The sequence below is a fragment of the Photinus pyralis genome, unplaced genomic scaffold (genome assembly GCF_008802855.1).
Source record: "Photinus pyralis isolate 1611_PpyrPB1 unplaced genomic scaffold, Ppyr1.3 Ppyr1.4_LG10, whole genome shotgun sequence".
Taxonomy (NCBI): Eukaryota; Metazoa; Arthropoda; class Insecta; order Coleoptera; family Lampyridae; genus Photinus; species Photinus pyralis.
The window spans coordinates 5,919,862-5,941,758 of record NW_022170250.1 but is presented as its reverse complement, the minus strand read 5'-3'; the positions used below and the strand labels follow the sequence as shown (position 1 = coordinate 5,941,758).

Genomic DNA, 21,897 nt, shown 5'->3' with positions numbered 1-21,897 from the left:
GCTTTATTTTAAAAAGTCTAAAATGTATCTCAAACATCCAAAAATCCTCCTATCCCCAACTCCCAAAAAAATTTTTTAAATTTTTAAAGTCTCAATTCCCAAAATTTTAATAATCATAAGCTCCTAACATTTCAAAAACGTTAAACTGTAAAATTGTCAAAATTTCAAATTCCAATTTCAAAAGTTCCAAAATCTAAAATTTCAAAATCCCACCATTCCTAAAATTTCAATATTAACAAAATCTAAAATTCCCGTTTTTCAAAAATCTCAGTCCCAAATGCAAAGAGATTTCAAATACCGTGAAATCTAAATTTAAAAAATTTCAAAATCCTCAAAACGTCAAATTTACAAAATTTCAAAAACCTAAAATCTAAAATTCCTGATTCTCAGAAAGCCCAAATTCTTTAATTCCCCAAATTATCGAAAATCCCAAAACTTTAAGAATCCCAAAATCTCAAATTACGAAAATGTCAAAGATTTTATGAGTTATACCTCCAAATTATTTTTCAAAATTTCAAACAATTTTCAAATTATAATTTCAAATTCTCAACATTACAAAATTAAAAAATCCAAAATTTCCAGTATTTTAAAGATCCTAAAATCTTATATTTTCAAAATTTAAAAAATTCTATGATCTCAAACTCTCGAACTTTTAAAAATACTAACTTCTTAAACTCCCTAAAAATATATTAAACATGCACGATTCTTAAAATTTTGGGTCATAATATTCCAAATTGTCAATATTTCAGGAATCGCAAAATATGAAGAATTCCAATAAGTACCTCAAATTTCCAAAAATGCAAAAGTTCCTAGTTTTAAAATTTCAACTTCAACTTTAACTTTAATTTCAATTTCAAAAATTATTTTACATTATTTTATATTATCTTCATTTCACAAAATGTCAAATTTTAAAAATGTCATATGTTCAAAAATTCCAAAACCTCAATTTCCTAGAATTTCAAGAGTTACAATTTCTTAAAATTTCTAAATTACAAATATCCAAAATGTGTAGAATTCTAAAAAACCCAAATTCTTATATTTTCAAAATCTAAAAATGCCAAGATCTTAAACCTTCGAATTCAACATTCCAAAATCTAAAATTCCTAAAATATAAAAAATTAGAATTCCTAAGATTTTAGAAGTCATAATATAACCAAATTCTCAATTTTCAACAAATTTACAATTCTTAGTCATATCTCAAATTCACAGAATTTCAAAAAATTGCCCATGATTTCAAAAAACATGAAAGTTTAAGTTCCCAAAGTTTTTAGAATTCCAAAATACCAAAGTTCTAGGATTTCAAAAGTTCTTAATTTTAATATTTTCAACATCGCGAAATACTAACATCTCAAAAACTCTAAAACCTAAATTTTAATTATCCAAAACACTTCTACTTCAAAAATTTCAATTCTCAATGCATTAAAATTTCTAAAATTTTAGGATCAAAAAAATTTTAAAATCTTCTATTTCCGAAATTTGAAGAATGTCAGGATTTTACACTCTCGAACTTAAAAATCCCAAAATTTTAATTCCAAAAATATAAAAATTTACAATTCTTAAAGTCGTATCTCAAATTCTCAAAATTTCAAAAAATTGCCCAGGGTTTCAAAAGTCATGAAAGTTTAAGTTCTCAAAATTTTAAGAACTTTAAATTCGGAAATTCCTTAATGTCTAGTTTTAGAATTCTCAATGTTGCGAACTCCCAACATTTCAAAAATCTCAACATTTCCCAACTCTAAAATCTTGAATTCACAAAATTTTAAATTCCCAAAATCTAAGGATTCTGATTTTTTAGAAATTTGAAATACTAAAATTAGCATTTGTTTTATCAAATTAAAAAATGTCCAACTTTTTAACTTAATAAAATCTAAAATGTTCAGTATTTTAATTTCCAATAATGTCAAATTTCCAAAATTTTAAAAATATTCCATATACCCTAAATTTCAAAAAACCCAAAATCTGAATTTCCCGGAATTTCCTAAATTAGCGATAAGTAAAATATCCAGATTGTTAAAAATCCTAAAATCTGTAAAATTGTCAAAATTTCAAATTCCAATTTCAAAAGTTCCAAAATTCCTAAAATTTCAATATTAACAAAATCTAAAATTCCCCCTTTTAGAAACTTTCAGTCCCAAATGCCCAGAGTTTCAAATACCGAGAAATGTAAAATTTTAAAATCCTTGTTAAATTTCAAATTACAAAATTTAAAAAACCTAGAATCTAAAATTCCTAATTCTCAGAAAGCCCAAATTCTTTAATTCCCCAAATTATCGAAACTCACTATCTAAAATGTTTAGAAATTCAAACTCCCAAAACTTTAAGAATCCCAAAATCTAAAAATACCAAAATTTCAAAGATTTTATTTGGGTATATAACCCAAAATTCCAAAAAATTTTAAAATTATGATTTCAAATTCTAAAATTAATACATTCCAAATTTTAAAAATCCCATGACTGGAACTTCTAAAAAAACTAACATCTTAAATTCCATAAAAATATATCACACATGCATGATTCTTAAAATTTTTGAAGTCATAATATTCCAAGTTCTCATTTCAAAAATCGCAAAATTTTTATTGCCAAAAATTTCAAAAACCATGAAGATTTAAGTTCCAAAAATATGAAGAATTCCAATATTTATCTCAAATTTTTAGAAATTCAGAAGTTTCCAATTTTAAAATTATTAACGTAAATTTCCATTTCAAAAATCTCAAATTCACAAAATTTTAAATATCCAAAATCTAAAATTTCAAATATTAAAATTCTCAAACATTTTAAAATCAAAAAATTTACATAATTTAATAAAGCTTACAATTTTAATGTCAATTTCAATCTGAATCTCAATCTGAATCTCAATCACAATCTCAATCTCAATTTTAATTTCAATTTCAATTATTTACTTCAGACAATGTCAAATTTTAAAAATGTCCCATTCAAGATTTCAAAAATCCCAATATCTCAACTACCCGGAGTTTAAAAAAAATGAAAATTATAATTTCTTAAAATTTCTAAATTACCAATATCCAAAGTTTGCACAATTCTCAAAATCCTAAAATATTATATTTTCAAACTTTAAAAAATGCCAAGAAAATTATAAAATTACAAAATCCCAAATTCCTAAAACTGTAAAATCTACCCTTGTCTACATTCAGACTTGAAGCTAAAATGTATCTCAAAAATCCAAAAGACTCTACAATTACCAAAATTTCAAAGATTTTAATTGGGTATATAACACAAAATTTTCTCGAAATTTCAAAATCCACAATTTCCGGAATTTTAAGTATCCTAAAATCTTATATTTTCAAAATTCAAAAAATCCCATGATCTCAAAACCTCAAATCTCGAACCTATCTTAAATTCCCTAAAAATATATCAAACATGCACGATTCTTAAAATTTTGGAAGTCGTAATATTCCAAATTCTCAACATTTCAAAAATTGCAAAACGTCAATTGCTAAATGTTTAAAAATTCTAATATCTCAAATTTTTAGAATTCCAAAAGGTCTAAAATCTCAAATTCACAAAATGTTAAATACCCAAAATCTAAAATTACAAATATTAAAATTCTCAATATTTTAAAATCAAAAAATTTTTCACAATATCACTCTCAATCCCAATCCCAATCCCAGTCCCGACCCCTTCCGATTCCGAATCCGAATCTCAATCACAATCACAAATACAATCTCAATCTGAATTTCAATTTCAATTTCAATTTCAATTTCAATTTCAATTTCAATTTCAATTTCAATTTCAATTTCAATTTCAATTTCAATTTCAATTTCAATTTCAATTTCAATTTCAATCAATCTCAATCTCAATCTCAATCTCAATCTCAATCTCAATCTCAATCTCAATCTCAATCTCAATCTCAATCTCAATCTCAATCTCAATCTCAATCTCAATCTCAATTTCAATTTATTGTCATATGTGCAAAATTTCAAAAATCCCAAAATCTTAACAATCCCCAAAATATCAAGAATCATAATAACCCAAATTCAAGTTACTAGATTTAGAATTCTCGTCGCGAACTCGAATTCTTAAAATATCAAAACTACTAAATCCCAAAATGTTCAGAATTTTGACAATCCTAAAATCTTATTTTTCCAAATTCAAAAAGTAAACTTAACGTTTAAAATTCCTATCATCTTAAATTCCCAAGATTTGCATTTCTTAAATATTCCAAATTCTCAAATTGTAAAATAAAAGTTGCCCAAAATTTCAAAAATCATAAAGGTTTAAGTTCCCAAAATTTGAAGTACCTAAAACCTCAAATTCCCAGAATTTCAAGTCTAATTTTTAAATTTTCAACGTCGCATCAAAATTCCCAAGTTTTGAAAGTTTAACTCTAAAAACTTTTCTCAACATTTAATAGATCCCAAGATTGAATTCCCAAAATTTCAAAAATCGTCAAATCTCAAATTTCGGAAAGTTGAAATTCCCAAATTTTCAAAAATCTCAATTTCAAAAAATTCCTCGTCTAACTCGAGTACGAAAAGAGACAACGATTCGCCAATCGTTATTTATATAATTACTCAATGGTGCTATTGAATATGAGCCGGATTAAAAGTCACGTTTCCGAATGCTACTGAAAATCGATGCGATTCTTCGTATCTTGTTCTTCCCTCCTTTTTAGGTTCCTTAAGTAATGGTTTAGGAGCATCCGACTTGTTTAGAACTTCTAAGAAAAGAACGTACATTAAACGAACACTATAAAACCGTTTGGCAAATAAACTTGTTTCATTTTAATGCGACTATTTAGAAAAAGTATCCATTTCGGGTTGGTTATATCTCGTTACAAAGTTTTACGGAGCACTTCGAAATGTTTCGTTGCGGGTTATAAAACTGAAAGCATGAATAAAATAATATCGGAGGGGGCAGTTTCACCCGCGGTCAGTTTACATGATATTTATAATATTTGTTTAATCGAGCGCGGCCCCGTTAATGGTAGGTGCTCAGAAAGTTTCTTCGCCGCACGACCACTTTCATTATTTTTAACGTTTGTTGATTCGGCACTGTTTGCTTTACGGAAAGTTTGGGTATATTTTATTGTAATTTAAGTAGCCGGTATATGAGTAATATTGTTTGAAATTTCAAAATGAATTATTAATCGGCGTGGAAGCGCGCACGTATTCAGGTACCTAATTTACGTGGACCTATCGAATGTACTGTAACGTTTTTAAATTTCCCGCGCCTTTGACCTACAGCAATTGCGGATGAATCGAACTCGAAGATCCAAAAACAATCAGAATTAGGATCGTGATTAGAATCTCGGAATCGAATCCCGAATCGGAATCAGAGGCGAAAGACGAAACAGAATCAGATCACGACTTAAAACGGAATCGGATTGGAATTAGTCGTAATCAGAATCAGTCAGAATCGCAGATGGAATCGTAGTCGGAATCAGAATCCAAATCGAATTCGGATTTGGAATGGCAATCGAAACTGAAATACGAATCTAAATCTGAATCGGACTCGGAATTGGTAGTCCAGTATCAAAATTAGATTCAAGTGCTTGGGATTTTAGAATTTTTAAGAAATCGGGAATTTCAGACTTTGTTAATTTTGAAATTTTAAGTATTCGAGATTTTGACCAGAGCAAAACAAAAACGGGTCCTGGATTCGACCTTGAACCGGATTTGGAGCTAAAACAGAAATTCGAATCTGTTCGGATCAGAATCGGAATCCGAACTACAAATCCTGATTCCGAATCCGATTCAGATTCCGATTATAATTCCGATTATAATTCCGATTCTGATTCTAGTTCCAGTTCGGGTATTGGTATTGACCTGGATCAGATGCCGGTTCTGAGCTCGAATCTTAGTCCCTCGTCTGGCCCTAATCATGATTTTGCACAGATTCCGTGTGGGTGAGTCTGATTATAATTTTGATTCCGATTCAGCTCCTATTCCGTCCCAGATACTAACTGATTCTTGCTCCTGTTTGGGTTTGCATCCCGGTCTTGGTCTGTTCCGAATGACGATCCTAGTCGGATTCCGAGTTCGTGATTCGGGTTTTTTCTGATCCCGATTCTGATCTGATTCCGATCCTGATTTGGAGTTGTTTCAATTGTGGGAGATTTTGGATATTTTAAATTTAGTAATTGATTGGGATACTTCCAATTTTGGGAACCTTTATGATTTTTGAAATGTTGGGCAATTTATATAATTTTGAGAATTTTAGATATTATAACTTCCAAAATTTTAGGAATTCTAATTTTTAATATTTTGGAAATTTAAGATGTTAGGATTTTTAAGTTCGACCGTTTAAGATTTTGGCATTTTTATATCTTGAAAATTAAAGATTATAGGATTTTTAATTTCTGGAAATTTGGATATTGGTAATTTAGAAATTGTAAAAATTATAATTTTAAATTTTTTTGAAAGCTCGAGAAATTGAGATATTGGGATTTTTGAAAATTTGTGCAAGACATTTTTAAAATTTTGACATTTGGTGAAATTAAAATTTTGAGGTTTATTGAATTTTGAACATTTTAGATTTTATGAATTTTAAAAATTTGTGAATTTTTTTAATGTTAGGATTGTTAAGATATTGAGAATTTTTATATTTGAAATTCTGGGTATTTAGTGAATTTAAGGATTTAGGGTTTTCGAAATAGGAGTTCACCGCGGTCAGAATTTAAAAATTAGGAACTTTTGAAATTCTAGGAATTTGACATATTGAGATTTAGAAACTTAAACCTTCATCATTTTTGGCAATACATATTTTGAAAATTTGGGATATTGGTTCTTCCAAAACTTTATTAATATATTCGATATTTTGGGAATTTGAAATTTTTAAAAATTTGAAAATTTAAGATCACATTAAAATTTTGAACTTGAAGAATTTTAAAATTTTAAGAATTAAAAAAAATAATTTTAAAAAACTACAAATTTCAAGAAATCGAGATTTTACAATATTTGAAATGTTAGATATATGGCATACTAAAATCTTTGAAATCTTGGTAATTTAAGATTCCCAAGAATTAAAGTTTCAGAAATTGAGATTGTCGAAAATTTGGAAATTCGAGAATTTGGGTTTTCTGTCACTGGAAATTTGAGATATTTGAGAATTTCAGATTTTGTTAATTTTGAAATCTTAAGAATTCGAAATTTTAATAGAGCAAAGCCTAAATCCCAACCTGGATCGAAACCGGAACTTGAACCGAATTTGGAGCTAAAACAGAGATCCAATTCAGATTCTGATTCTAGTTCCAGTTCGGGTATTGGTATATTGGCCTGAATCAAATGCCGGTTCTGAACTCGAAGACTTTATCTTGCATAGATTCCATGTGGGAGACTGATTCTAATTTTGATTCCGATTCAGTCCCAGAATTTGGCTGACTATCACTACGATACTAACTGATTCTTGCTCCTCTGTTTCAGTTTGGGTTCAGTTTTGGTCTGTTCCGAATAATGATCCTAGTCTGATTCCGACTTGAGTTCAGATTCAGACCTTGGTCTGCTCCTGATCTCATTCCGGTTTGAGTTCGTGATCAGGTTGTGATCTTTTTCGGATCCCGATTCTGGTCTGATTCCAACGCTGATTTGGAGTATGAATTTTGACATTTTAAATTTTGCAATATTTGAGATTTTGGGATTTTGTTATTTTGGCAATTTAATAATGCGGAATCTTGGGATTCGAGAATTTAAGAGCTCCCTTTAAAACACATACCCCGCAAGATGGCGCCATAATTTCAAAGTTAGTAAAGTCACTAGATATAGAAAGTACCGCAATCATCCGCCATTTTTGGGCAAATTTGCTGCCAACTTAAAAAATTGACAAATAAAATCTGAATAGCTGTCATTTTTTATAACCTAACTTCATAGTACTGTCATGTTTTATAAAAATATATCTTAGACCATATAGTACATGGACTGCTATTTGTAACTAAAATATGGTCAAGGACATCGCCTGGGTATGTGAGTTTCAGGGTAAACGAATCTGTCCGATTAGAAACGATTTGACACTGTCAACCTGTAAATTAACAAACGTCAATTAATTAATCGCCTAGATATGCCAAAAAAGCAAACCTATTCTTATTTGTGGACGTGTAGAAGATAATCAAGGGTATTTAAAGCTTCCCATACTACTCGGTTGCTATGGAAGATGCTCTTTACGCGATTCGAGTGGTGTTTGAACGACTTTAGTTTACCCTGAGATTCACATACCCACGACTACAGTGCCCTCTATCCGTGACCATCCATGTTGTATTGAAAGCATAGGGCTAATAGCAGTCCATGTACTATATGGTCTAAGAAATATATACAGATATCTCCAAACAGGTGGAACAATCCCTAACATTAAAGTTACTAGAATCTGGTAACTTCCGCCATTTTTGGGCAAAAATCATGCGTTCTCTCTCTAACACACGAGCCCAATGGATCGCGGTACTTTCTATATTTAGTGACTTTAAAAGTTAGGTATATTTGTTAGACACATTACTCTCGTATTACTGAAAATCATGCAAATGTGAGGATAAATTCTGATTCTACTAGTCAAGGAGTCGGTAATAAACTTTTTTGGGATTTCAATTTTCACTATTAACCATAAAAACAAGGTTGAAACTTGAAACACTTACTTTGAAGTAGTAGGTAATTTTTGAGATACTTAATACCTTCCCAACTACATGCGAAATTAATTGCCCAGATATCATCTCGCAAAAATTGATAATAAATGAGTAATGTGGTTAAAACAATCTGACATTCGGCCCTATGCTGTATCACTATCGTTAAGAATAACGATATCGTTATGCGGCGTTACCATAATTTTTTAAAAATCGGTATGCTGTATCACTCGTAGCAAGTGTGGGATAACGATTATCGTAATTCTCTATCGTTATTTTGCAACCATAACCAGAAAAACTTAACGACAGGGTTCATGCTACCCGTTTGGGGCGTAACGGTCCTGTCAGCGATTCGTTTGGAGTTTAAGCGGGTGTTAAAGAGAAAGAAAATGAATAATTTTCAAGGATTTTTGCAAGTAGCTTTGTTTGGGCAATTGGAAAATGTAATAAGGAGGTGAGTTCTGTGCCTTTTAATACTCGTAGATTATGTTTTTATTGAGACATGAGGAAAACATCCAACGAAGAATTTTACGAGGCAACAGCGATCCGTTTCAGCTGGGTGAAATTGATTTTTAAAAAAATTGTCGAGAATTTGTAAGGCAGTATTTGGTGGTCCATTTCCGCTGGCAAACTCCTGCCACAAATGTTTGATTTTGTTTGCCTCCAACGGTTTTGTCTTTCCGTGGAGGATTATGTTATTACTTTCAATAAAATATAACAAGTCCTCAAATTGTTTCCTAGTGGTTTTTCTCCGCCTCTTATTATTCTCTTCGACATTCGCCATGTCGTGAAAAAACAACTAGGTATAGGTACACGTACAATTAATAATACAAATAATTTTAAAGAAACGTCTGCATTTCCAAATCTCGCGGGCATTTGTTTAAAGATAAAGCGCGCACCACAACGCCCTCTTATATTTTATCGCTGTGGTATTTCACTCTTACACGCACTGCCGTTGCGCATCGTTCCTTGTCTTCTAGAATGTGACACTTTTTTCCGAAATAGCCACTGCGAGATACCGGACAACGTTACGATACCGTTAAAATATTGATACAGCATATCGCGTTTATCGATAGTCGTTGTGGTCATCATAACCTTTGATCGTTAATCTGCGATAACGATTGATCGTATAGAATAACGAGAGTGATACAGCATAGGGTTGATTGACAACGAATAATAATCAACCATGTTGGCAAACCTAGTAAAGTTCGGATATTCTCCCCAAGATGGCGCTTGTTATCGCCAAGAATCACCAAGAATGTTAAATGTGTCCAGTTTGATTACTCACACCAATTATAAATACCACTTGCTTTTTTACCAAAAATAGCGGATGATTGCGATCTTAGAGACTCTAAGATTGCGGTACTTTTTATATCTAGTGACTTTAAACGCTCTAAAGTTTAGGCGCCCTCTATGGGGAAGCGTTAGGTGTTACCATTATTACAATCGAATCTGCTTCTGCTGACTGAAATTTCATGAAAAATATCGATTTTTAGCGACTTTAGCGCCGCGCTTGGCAAAATCTGGCAACAAAGGCCCCTCTTAAGGTGCGCATTATTCTTAGACCATATGATTTAAGGCATTTTATTACAATTTTTTTAATTCTGTAATACTGTAAAGTTGCACAACATTCTATTTAATAAATATTTGAAATATAATAAATACTAAATAGAAATATGAACTACGTTTACAGTTCAAGCTAACCAAACAATGAGATACAAGTTATTCCATTTGCGTTTGACTGCTATGCGTACATTTTATTTTATTATAATCTAAATATACTTATAATGCATTTTGATGTCCATGAACCTAACAGAGCAAGGTCAGCAGAACACAATCAAACATAATTGCATAATTAGGTGCTAATTAAGTGCCCTATTCTCGAATTAAACGCTCCTTTTTTTTTAAATTATTGCATGTTCTGCCGGTTGGCTTAGTAACGACAATCAACATATTACAAATTCTTAAGTATAAACTTTATGTTTTAGAAGATGTCGTTTCAAGTAACGTTTATTATTTGTCTCATAATTGCAATCAGCACATTTAAAATCCTTTGAAGCTTTATGTGTTAAGAGATGTCGTTTAAAGTAGTTTTTATTGTTTGTCTTATAATCACAATCAGGGCATTTAAAATCCTTAGGAACTTTGTGTGTTAAAAGATGTTGCTTAAAGCTGCTTTTATAATTTGTCTCATAATCACAATCAACACATTTCAAATCCTTAGAAACTTTATGTGTTAAAAGATGTTGTTTAAAGTGCCATTTATTATTTGTCTCGTAATCACAATCAGCACATTTCAAATCCTTTGAAACTTTATGTGTTAAGAGATGTCGTTTAAAGTAGTTTTTATTGTTTGTCTTATAATCACAATCAGGGCATTTAAAATCCTTAGAAACTTTGTGTGTTAAAAGATGTTGCTTAAAGCTGCTTTTATAATTTGTCTCATAATCACAATCAACACATTTCAAATCCTTAGAAACTTTATGTGTTAAAAGATGTTGTTTAAAGTGCCATTTATTATTTGTCTCGTAATCACAATCAGCACATTTCAAATCCTTTGAAACTTTATGTCTTAAGAGATGTCGTTTAAAGTGGTTTTTATTGTTTGTCTTATAATCACAATCAGTGCATTTAAAATCCTTAGAAACTTTGTGTGTTAAAAGATGTTGCTTAAAGCTGCTTTTATAATTTGTCTCATAATCACAAGTAGCACATTTAAAATACTTAGAAACTTTATGTTTTAAAAGATGTCGTTTGAAGTAACGTATATTATGTGTCCCATACTCACAATGAGCACATTTCAAATCTTTAGAAGAAACCTCGGAAGAAACTTTATGTCTAAGAACGTGACTTTTAAGATAGGATTTGTAATTTGTCTCAAAATCACAATCGGCACATTTCAACTCCTTAGACTTTTTATGTATTAAAAGATGTTGTTTCAATAGCCTTTTATAATTTGTCTCAAAATCACAATCGGCACATTTCAACTCCTTAGACTTTTTATGTATTAAAAGATGTTGTTTCAATAGCCTTTTATAATTTGTCTCAAAATCACAATCGGCACATTTCAACTCCTTAGACTTTTTATGTATTAAAAGATGTTGTTTCAATTGCCTTTTATAAATTGTCTCATAATCACATTTACCACATTTGAAATCCTTAGAGCCTTTATGTATCAAAAGATGTTGTTTGAAGTTGTATTTACGATTTGTTCCATAATCACAAGTAGCACATTTGAAATCTTTAGAAACTTTATGTCTTAAAACGTGTCTTTTAAGACCGGATTTATTATTTGTCTTATAATTGTAATCAGCACATTTAAAACCCTTTGAAGCTTTATGTCTTAAAAGATGTTGTTTAAAGTGCCATTTATTATTTGTCTCGTAATCACAATCAGCACATTTCAAATCCTTTGAAACTGTATGTCTTAAGAGATGTCGTTTAAAGTAGTTTTTATTGTTTGTCTTATAATCACAATCGGTGCATTTAAAATCCTTAGAAACTTTGTGTGTTAAAAGATGTTGCTTAAAGCTGCTTTTATAATTTGTCTCATAATCACAAGTAGCACATTTAAAATACTTAGAAACTTTATGTTTTAAAAGATGTCGTTTGAAGTAAAGTATATTATGTGTCCCATACTCACAATGAGCACATTTCAAATCTTTAGAAGAAACTTTATGTCTAAGAACGTGACTTTTAAGAGAGGGTTTGTAATTTGTCTCATAATCACAATCTGCACATTTCAACTCCTTAGACTTTTTATGTATTAAAAGATGTCGTTTAAAGTGCCTTTTATAATTTGTCTTGTAATCACAATCAGCACATTTCAAATCCTTAGAGCCTTTATGTATAAAAAGATGTTCTTTTAAGTTGTATTTACGATTTGTTCCATAATCACAAGTAGCACATTTGAAATATTTTACTGTTTTTCTCCTAGTGAAAAGGAGACGAAAGTCAGCGTGTCGTACTTCTTCATCACAAAGAGATTCAGAACACTGTGTACCAATGGTAATTTCATCCTTTACTGTCACCGAAACTTCGTTGCTTACTGAAATGTGTCCCTGAAGATCAAAATGGATTTCTTCTTCATGTTTTGGTTCGATTTTAATGAGTAGTGTGTCATTATCTCCATCCATACCTAACAACAATAATCTTATCAATAAGACCCGTTTCACAAAGGACAGATGATCAGGGCCTGCCCATTGTTTTGTTTTTTGTATTGTCACTTCTCAAATAGGTAAATGTCGACGACAAAACAACTTACTGATGATCGGTCAGCTGCACTGATCATCCGTCCTTTGTAATAGGGTTCTAGATGCCAGGGCAACTCCACATGACATACTTCTTGAGTCACAGAATTTGTTTAATAAGTCTGAGACGGTTACACCCTTCGACTATGAAAGTTCGGTTACACCACGTCACCAGTAAATCCAGTTTTGTTGGTTATAAAAAATTGCTGAGTGCAGAGAAGATAGGCGGCGTTGCCACGTTTAAACTGGCATACAATTCAAAACAAGACTAATTAAGCGAGTCCGCCCTACCAGTATATACAGGGTGGTGACTTGCGTAACGCATCATACCGATTTCAATGTAAAATTCATAACAGGCGATTATTGGCTCCCCAAATTATTTTAGAGCAAAAATGTTTTAAGGTTTTTTGTAGAAAAAAATTTTTTACGTATAACAACCGTATTAGTTTTCAATTTTTTGCATACTAAAGACGGAAAATTGGAAAAATAAACCCCCATCTTTTTCAATTATCTGCGATATGCCATTCTGAAAATTGCATAAGTATCAACCAGTACAAAACACCACAGTAAAACTTTAATAACACATAATTTTTAGAATTTAACTCATTTGGACAGCAAAGTTGTCAGCATTGAACCTAATTTCTAATATACAATGTGAGTAAGTACATATTCTTGAAATTAAAACGTATTTGATTGATAGGCCAAATAGTCAGATGCTTTACATTTAGTTCATCCCATAATAGGTGTAGACACTGCACCATAATCAGAAAGTCGTAATCGTACTTTAACACAAGATGCTGTACTGATCTTAACCCACCCCCAGGCTCGAAGTGAAAATGACAGATTTCGCGGCAAAGTGGCAACGTTGCAATCCCAGTTTCAAAACACGGTTCCCGCTCAAAATTCAAAAAGAATGGCACGTGATCCGATCGTCTAAGGTAGGGCCCCCTTACGTTACACCATAATATAACACAATAGTAAAACAACGCGTTTGAATTTTGGTTAGTTCATATTTGTGATTGCTAGATGTCTCACGAGTCGATATATTTGTAAAGTGGTGTGCGCCCATGATACAACATTCGGTGCTACCAATTGTAATTGAATCTTCCCTTCAGTAGATGTCGCTGAACTCAGTACAGTTAGCCATATGAAATGTGTTTAACTTCAACAGGGTAATATCTATATTACACTGGCTTACTGTAATACCACGCCAGGTGCATGTTACAGTTATCATTTAACATTTATTTTTCTAGATTAGAATATCAACTCCATTTAATTCTTCGTTTCCACCCATTTTAATATACTATTTTAACACGTTTACGTTCCATTAAAGGTCATTATGTCAATAAAATATATAGGAAGTTCTTCATTATTAAAAGAGCTCCTAAGCGAATTCATGATTTCTGTCCGTCTGTCAGTCCGTCTGTGTACCTACATGATAACTCCCGAACGATTTCGAATTTTCAAATTCTGTTTTCAGTAATAAGTAGGTAGACTTGACCAGTGATTAAATTTTGGTCAATAGGTACTCGTTAACCGGAAGAGACCTTGTCGCTCGTTGTTTATATTGGTTTAGTTATTTCCTTTTCTTCATCATAAAATTATATTGGGTTGCGATTAATACATTCAACGGGTAATCATAAATAAAAGGTGATGATCTATGATGAATAATAAATTATACCACAGTATAATACATATTATGATTATAGAGATGTGCGGTTAATTGATAAAATATTTCGATCCCCGTCGTTTTGGTCCATCAATTTAATTGTGCAGAAACGAGCACTAACGAACTATTTTTTCTCCTAAAACGCAGCGTGAAAATTGCATGTCTCTTCGAGAACTGATTACTTCACGAAATTAACAGTTATGGTCTAAATTATTTTACAAAATTGGGCGTTTACTTTAATGCGAACCTATTTGATTGCTATTAACATTACCAAAGTCAATGTTATTGATAATGAATTTCTTATACAATTGCCTTGACACCAAATATATAAAATAAACAACACCAAAAGTTTTAAATTTTTAGTTATTTGTACAACTAGAGAAACTAATTTTAACATTGGAAATGTTTATGGTTTCGTATAGGTATGTGGTATACCCGTATACATCGTTGCAGAAAAAGCAACGGTGTCGCATCACCGATTGTACCGTACTCGACCGTGATCGGTACGTGAAGGAATAGCCGCGGAAACTGTCGATACGTTTTGTTAATTCCAATCTAAAATTCTCGCACATCTCCTTTGAATCAATTAAAAATCAATGTCTCCCCATAATGAATATGAATATAACGAGCATATTACGAATTACGATTACGTTATGATGCTTATTATTGAGAAGGGTGACGGGTAATGGGTGATTCGATTGAATTTGACTAATGACCGTTTGCACCGACAAATTTAAGCGGAGTAGTTTAAGTATAGCCGTTGAGTGAAAAATAGTAAAGAGGAGCAACTGTATATAAAATTGCGATACCCTTAAGACCTCTTTCTTTTTCTAAGGCGACATCTATATTTCCACAACTGACAGATTTTTAAAAACATTTGGTACCTATTCAGTGGTTGGCATGCTCGTCTAAATCATCCAGGCTGATCATATACGCGAATGTTCAATTCAAAGTTCTGTCTGGATGATTTAGACGTTAATACTTATCTCAACGGTTTAGTAAAATGTGGACTAATTTCACTTATTGTTATAACATTATGTTACAGTTATTAACGATACGGGTAATTGTAATCATTAGGTATTGAAAATTCAGTGTAGATACTTAGAGAAATCCACATTTAATACAAATGAGGTTTTATAACCTAACAAAATTACAAAACTAATCTTTGTCACTAAATGTACAATTATTATAAACTTTTAGAATTATTGTGGAATTATTGCCTGGTAGCAAATTATGAACAGTCCGAGGAACAGTCTCTTCTGCTAACTGTCGAAGCTCTGGAGGAGTGGAAGGAAGAATTTCTTCGCACATTATTCACTTTTTATTGAAAAAACTAAAATATACTGCACAAATTCGTATTTGACGCGCTTGTTAAATTTTTTCAAAATGTAGGGTAGCCAACTTAATTTCTTTATTGAAAAATTGTTGGTGTTGCTTACTTAATTTCTTTATTGAAATATTTATTACAGAAAATGTCAGAATTGTTAATTTTTTTAATACAATTAAAATGCTCAACAGAGAAAATAGTATAAAGCATAGGTATGTTGCAGAAGGCCTTTCTAGCACTCGTTCATTCGAACCTTCGCCGCTACGCGGCTCAGGTTCGAAACTTGAACTCGTGCTAGAATATAGCGCCTTCTGCAACTTATGCTTTAATATTAATATACTATTCCACCCATTAATTTATAACGTACAAAATTTTCTATATCTTCTTTTCTTCCAGCTGTAATTAAAACAAAATTTATTTTCAATGAATTTTACTTTATATGTAGGTATAATGTCCTTACATTAAAATGATCTTCGCAGCAGTAAAACGTTGATTTTGATTTTGCCATATCTCTTCTAGCTGCTTTAAACCAATTTCTTCTGCGAGAATACTCAAGTGGTACAGAAATAAATATTTTGTTTGACGTACTCACCGATGTACTTGTACAACATGGCACAAAACACCATTTATATTGTGCGCCATACATTTTTAAACATGCACAATGTTAGGTAGTCTTTGATAGTAATAAAAACAATCTATATAAACATAAATTCACGGCAGAAAACAAATCAAAACCGTAGAACGCGTTGCTGTTTATAATGACACTTCCAGTGTTTACATGCACTGTGACGTGATTTGTGGTGACGTAGTTGAGAACAGGTGACCGTACAAACGCGTGGCTGTCCGTTTACGCGGCAAATTTCTGATTTCGAATTTTATTTTTGAAATTACTCGAAAATGAAGGCTCGGATATTTTTTTAAAATGTGTAGCTCGTTTATACGGCCAATGGGCTTTCGTTTTGTCCAGTTTTTAAAAAATGTGAAAACACCCTAAACAGATGTCGTCTTCCAAGAATTCCATCCGTCTCATCTTCGCTCTCTTTCCTTTTTCTGTAATCCCACCAGATTTCGGTTGGCAGCTTGTGTAACCTACATGATGTATAGGGTGCTTCGTATCGACAATCATATTCACAGGACGTTGTTAAGGTTGGGGCATCTCAAATGTACAGTCTAAATTTCTAGCTCCCTCAGACACGCCGTCGGCCCCGTCAGGGACTTTCTGAGCGTGGTGCCACTGTACATACCCTCTGCTGATGCTCCATTTTTGAGATATTTGAGTTATTGGCTTTTGAAGTTTGTCGACTTTGTGGCTACCCGTATTCAAACTGTGTTTTCGGCATTGCCCACCTGAAATTCTGTCCCGCACCAAAATAAAATTTCAACTTATTTTATTCTTTCATTGCTTATTTTTATTTTCACCGAGTGCATAAATAGATCTTTAAACTCGATCGCTCGACAAATATACGATTTCCTTTATACCAGAATCTCAAAAAATCTTTTCTCAATTCTGATGTTGTAAGCCCCTTACCAGCTTTGTATTGTCGTCTACTGTATTAAAAGTTCTTAAAGATTGTAATGTTTCTTATTTATTCAAGACACAGTGTTAACAACATCATTCACCACACATTGAATTTCTTTTCAATTTTTGTTGCAATGAGAAACCATTTCTCAAGCCGAACTTGCTTTAAGGGTCATTTAATTTGAAGCCGGTTCTGTTGTCGATTACTGCGCACACTCACCAACGGCCTGCCAAGGTTCAATTGGAGTCAATTTTCAGCAACAAGATTGTCACTCTATTTACTTCTAGGAGTAAAGTTATTTTTTACTCGTAGACTTACTTATATCGTTGAGTGAAGGATCCTTCACTCAACGCTTATATCTTATTCATTGACTTATATAAAACTGTGGTGTAAACAAAACGGGTGCAGCGCGAGCCAATAGAAACTAAATTTTTTTGCGGGAACTTTTAAATCCCTCTTCCTAGTTAAAAACCATTACAAGATATTCCATTTCGTATTTCATTATAATCTAAACATACTTGCATTTTGTAAAATATATTTATAATAGAACAATTTTTAATTATGTATGATATTGACGATATTGTAGTAGCTAATTAACATTGTGCAGTCAGTGAAACTTGAAAAACAAAAAAATTCTTAGAATGTCTTAAAAGAAGTCGTTTGAAGTGGTCTTTATCTTTGTCCCATAATCACGAGTAGCACATATAAAATACTTCGAACCTTTATGTTTTAAAAGGTGTCAGTTAAATGTATATGCATTGTTGGTGTCATAATCACAATCACCATACTTCAAATCCTTAGGTTTCAAAAAGTGTGTTTTAAGACATTAAAACATTATGTTCTAAGAGATGCTTTTATTATTTGTTACGTAATCACAATCAGCACATTTCAAATCCCTAGAAATTTTATGTATTAAACGATGTTGTTTAAAGTGGCTTTTATTATTTTATCATATCATACTTTATCATTTGTCTCCCAATCACAATCAGCACATTTCAAATCCTTAGAAATTTTATGTCTTAACAGATGTTGTTTAAAGTTGCTTTTATAATTTGTCTCATAATCACAATCAGCACATTTCAAATCCTTAGAAACTTTATGTCTTAAGAGATGTTGTTTAAAGTGGCTTTTATTATTTGTCTCATAATCACAATCAGCACATTTCAAATCCTTTAAAAGTTTATGTCTTAAGATATGTTGTTTAAAGTGGCTTTTATTATTTGTCTCATAATCACAATCAGCACATTTCAAATCCTTTGAAAATTTATGTCTTAAGAGATGTTGTTTAAAGTGGCTTTTATGATTTGTCGCATAATCACAACCAGCACATTTTAAATCCATTGAAAATTTATGTCTTAAGAGATGTCGTTTAAAGTGGCTTTTATTATTTGTCTCGTAATTACAATCAGCACATTTCAAATCCTTAGAAACTTTATGTATTAAGAGGTGTTGTTTAAAGTTGCTTCTATAATTTGTCTCATAATCACAACCAGCGCATTTAAAATCCTTTGAAAATTTATGCCTTAAGAGATGTTGATTAAAGTGGCCTTTATTATTTGTCTCATAATCACATTCACCACATTTCAAATCCTTAAAGCCTTTATGTATCAAAAGATGTTGTTTGAAGCTGTATTTATGATTTGTTCCATAATCACAAGTAGCACATTTAAAAGCTTTAGACACTGTTTTACTGCTAGTGAATAGGTGACGAAAGTCAGAGTGTCTTACTTCTTCATCACAAAGAGATTTAGAACACTCTGTACTAATGGTAATTTCATCCTTTATTGTCACCGAAACTTCATTGCTTACTGAAATGTGTCCCTGAAGATCAAAATGGATTTCTTCTTCATGTTTTGGTTCGATTTTAATGGGTAGTGTGTCATTATCTCCATTCATACCTAACAACAATAATCTTATCAATAAGACCCGTTTCACAAAGGACAGATGATCAGGGCCTGCCCATTGCTTTATTTTTTGTATTGTCACTACTCAAATACATGTCGACGGCAAAACAACTTACTGATGATCGGTCAACTGCACTGATCATCCGTCCTTTGTAATAGGGTTCTAGATGAAAGGGCAACTCCACATTACTACTTTTTGAGTCACAGAATTTGTTTAATAAGTCTGAGACGGTTACACCCTTCGACTATGAAAGTTCTCAGGTTACACCACGCCACCAGTAAATCCCAGTAATTTGTTGGTTATAAAAACGGCCGAGTACTGAGAAGATACGCGGCGTTGCCACGTTTAAACTGACATACACTTCAAAACAAGATTTATTGAGCACAATCCTAGTAATTTCTCACACTCAACTATTGAGCGTTCTGTAATGGGGGGTATTTTATATAACAACAAGGGAAATCGCTAATTAAATGGGAGCTAATTGTTGGTCAGAACTCATTATTAAGATGCGACAAATCTACTGTAAACTCACCTTTAATTAGAATCGTCCCTCTGTAATCTACGCATATGGGAAGTTCCCATACCAAGCCTGTACACCGTCCAAGGTTATTTTATTTCAAAGGTTATACCTGGTAACTATGTGGGCGGAAGCGGGAGGGATGGAATGTATACGTCATCGAGAATTCAGACATTGACGTTCAACGTTGTTTGTAGTCGCGCGGGTGCTTATTTTTCTTGAGTTTATTTATTTATTTATTTATTTATTTAATGATTTAATGTCCAACAGTTTACACCAATTATAGGACACAATATGAAATAATATAAGAAAAAAGAACAAAATTTAAGTTTATAAAATAAAATATATAGACTCATTTGGATTTTGGATTTGGATATAATTTAGTACATACCTATCTAAAAAAGGGAATCTAAAGGGAATCTAAAGCCATATCGATAGTGGGAAAAGGGTCATGATTAATGTCAATGTTTCTGTTAAGTAGGTTAAGAAGAGCACATCTAACAAAGATGGACAATCGATGTGATTGTGTATAAGATTGTATAAAAATCTTACACTAAGCCTTGATCTTCTGCACTGCAATGACTGTTCGCCCATAACATGCAAAAGGTGCTGCTGACTTATATGCGGCTCAGGGTAACTCCCGTTTTCGGCTAAATAAAGGTATTTGAGAAATCTTCGTGGCACTTTTTCGATATTGGTGATCAGGTAACCCTGCGTTGGTTTCCATACTATTGACGAATCCTCTAACGTCGATCTAACGAACGCATAATATAAGGACTTCATAGAGAGAATGTTATGGAACTGTCGACACTGGCGAAATACAAATCCAAGCATCTTTGTAGCACGTGAACACATCTCGTCAATGTGACTTGAGGACAGCTTGTTGTCGAAGAAAACACCTATATCCTTAAATGTAGCGCTTCTTGCAATTTCACGCCAGCCAACCTTATAAGTATAGTTTATAGGTTGATGAATACGGCTATATGACACAACTTGACACTTGGAGATATTCAATGTTAGCATGTTTACATTACCTACACCAATCATCTATTAAGCTGAGGCAAGACTGTAACCGCACACAGTCCGAAACAGATTCAACTTTTGTAAATATCTTGATATCGTCGGCGTAGGCTAACGCGGTATTATTCAAAACACAATTAAGTCATCATATATGTTGAATAGCAGCGGCCCCAGATTCGATCCTTGAGGAACGCCAGATGTTGACGCAAACGAATCGGAAGTAAATCCATTATATGTGACAGTGTGCATTCGATCGCTGAGATATGATCCAAAGAAATCTATTAAATTTGGATGGAAACCCAGCCCGTTCAGTTTTTGAAGCAAAATGCTGTGATTGATTTGGTCAAATGCCTTTGAAATATCGGTATAGATAATAATAATAATAGCTGCTATGATTTCGGTCGCGATACACACAAGGTTTGTGACGGTTGACTTGTTAGGTATGAATCCATGTTGGTTAGGTGACAATAAATATTTCAGAGAAGGAATTGTACTGATCTTAACCCACCCCAGGCTCGAGGTGAAAATGACAGATTTCACGGCAAAGTGGCAACGTTGCAATCCCAGTATCAAAACACGGTTCCCGCTTAAATTTCAAACAAAAGAATGGCACGTGATTGGATCGCCTAAGGTAGGGCCCCCTTACGTTACACGAAGCTAATACAATGACTCGGGACCCAGTCGGGCAGAAAGACTCAAATAAAACGCTGTAATGTCTGCGAGTTTATTTATTATAAACTTATTCTGAAAAACCCGGAATTTGGATGTGGTACATTAAAAGCAAAGCAAGCAAAACCTAAAGGTGCCGCACTCTCGCAAAAGCAGACTACCAAGGCGAAAAAGAGCGCGACTTGAGAAAAACCTTGGCCGTGAATAAAACCCAAACTATGTTAATCACAAGCAAATTAAAACACCACCACCTAAGCAGAACATGTAACACTACCTTAATTAATTAATGAATTCAAGTATCAGGGTACGTTTGAACAGTAGGCGTAGAGTATTCGTCACAACATGTCATGTACTTTCCTTTAATCGCGGCTAGAAGGTAACTCACTTTTTAGTTAAGTCATTGGATGGTGAACCTGGTTATTTGTTAGGTTGGCCAGAGTCTTAGCTTGATTGCCCTC

At 32.4% G+C, this 21,897-nt stretch overlaps 2 protein-coding genes and 1 long non-coding RNA gene across 4 annotated transcripts; all 3 read right to left on the bottom strand.

Moving 5' to 3' along the window:
* Window positions 1-5,365: 5,365 nt before the first annotated feature.
* LOC116161489 (zinc finger Y-chromosomal protein-like) lies at window positions 5,366-13,037 on the bottom strand. The gene is made up of 3 exons (XM_031474846.1): window positions 12,827-13,037; window positions 11,677-12,700; window positions 5,366-5,441 (listed from the first exon to the last, which is right to left on the bottom strand). Exons 2-3 carry the CDS (start codon window positions 12,696-12,698, stop codon window positions 5,366-5,368), a joined length of 1,098 nt encoding a protein of 365 aa, XP_031330706.1. The 5' UTR covers window positions 12,699-12,700; window positions 12,827-13,037.
* A 3,058-nt stretch (window positions 13,038-16,095) lies between these two features.
* Window positions 16,096-16,547, bottom strand: LOC116162532. The gene is made up of 3 exons (XR_004143555.1): window positions 16,401-16,547; window positions 16,269-16,347; window positions 16,096-16,204 (listed from the first exon to the last, which is right to left on the bottom strand). It is a non-coding gene; the product is annotated as an uncharacterized LOC116162532 (long non-coding RNA).
* A 1,667-nt stretch (window positions 16,548-18,214) lies between these two features.
* On the bottom strand, window positions 18,215-19,553 carry LOC116162531 (zinc finger protein 525-like). Of its 2 annotated transcripts, none has more exons than XM_031476165.1 (2): window positions 19,349-19,553; window positions 18,215-19,226 (listed from the first exon to the last, which is right to left on the bottom strand). In XM_031476165.1, exon 2 carries the CDS (start codon window positions 19,222-19,224, stop codon window positions 18,283-18,285), a length of 942 nt encoding a protein of 313 aa, XP_031332025.1. In that variant the 5' UTR covers window positions 19,225-19,226; window positions 19,349-19,553; the 3' UTR covers window positions 18,215-18,282. The 2 variants fall into 2 exon arrangements, with proteins under 2 accessions (XP_031332025.1, XP_031332026.1); XM_031476166.1 differs by having other exon boundaries at window positions 19,426-19,553.
* Between the last annotated feature and the right edge of the window lie 2,344 nt (window positions 19,554-21,897).

Coding starts and splice junctions, on each gene's coding strand:
- LOC116161489 (XM_031474846.1), bottom strand. CDS start 12,698: ATGGATGGAGATAATGACACACTACTCATTAAAATCGAACCAAAACAT. Junction 5,442..11,676: donor TATGAGACAATTTATAAAAG/GCAATTGAAACA, acceptor TTCGTATTTCAG/TTTCGATTGCCATTCCAAAT.
- LOC116162531 (XM_031476165.1), bottom strand. CDS start 19,224: ATGAATGGAGATAATGACACACTACCCATTAAAATCGAACCAAAACAT.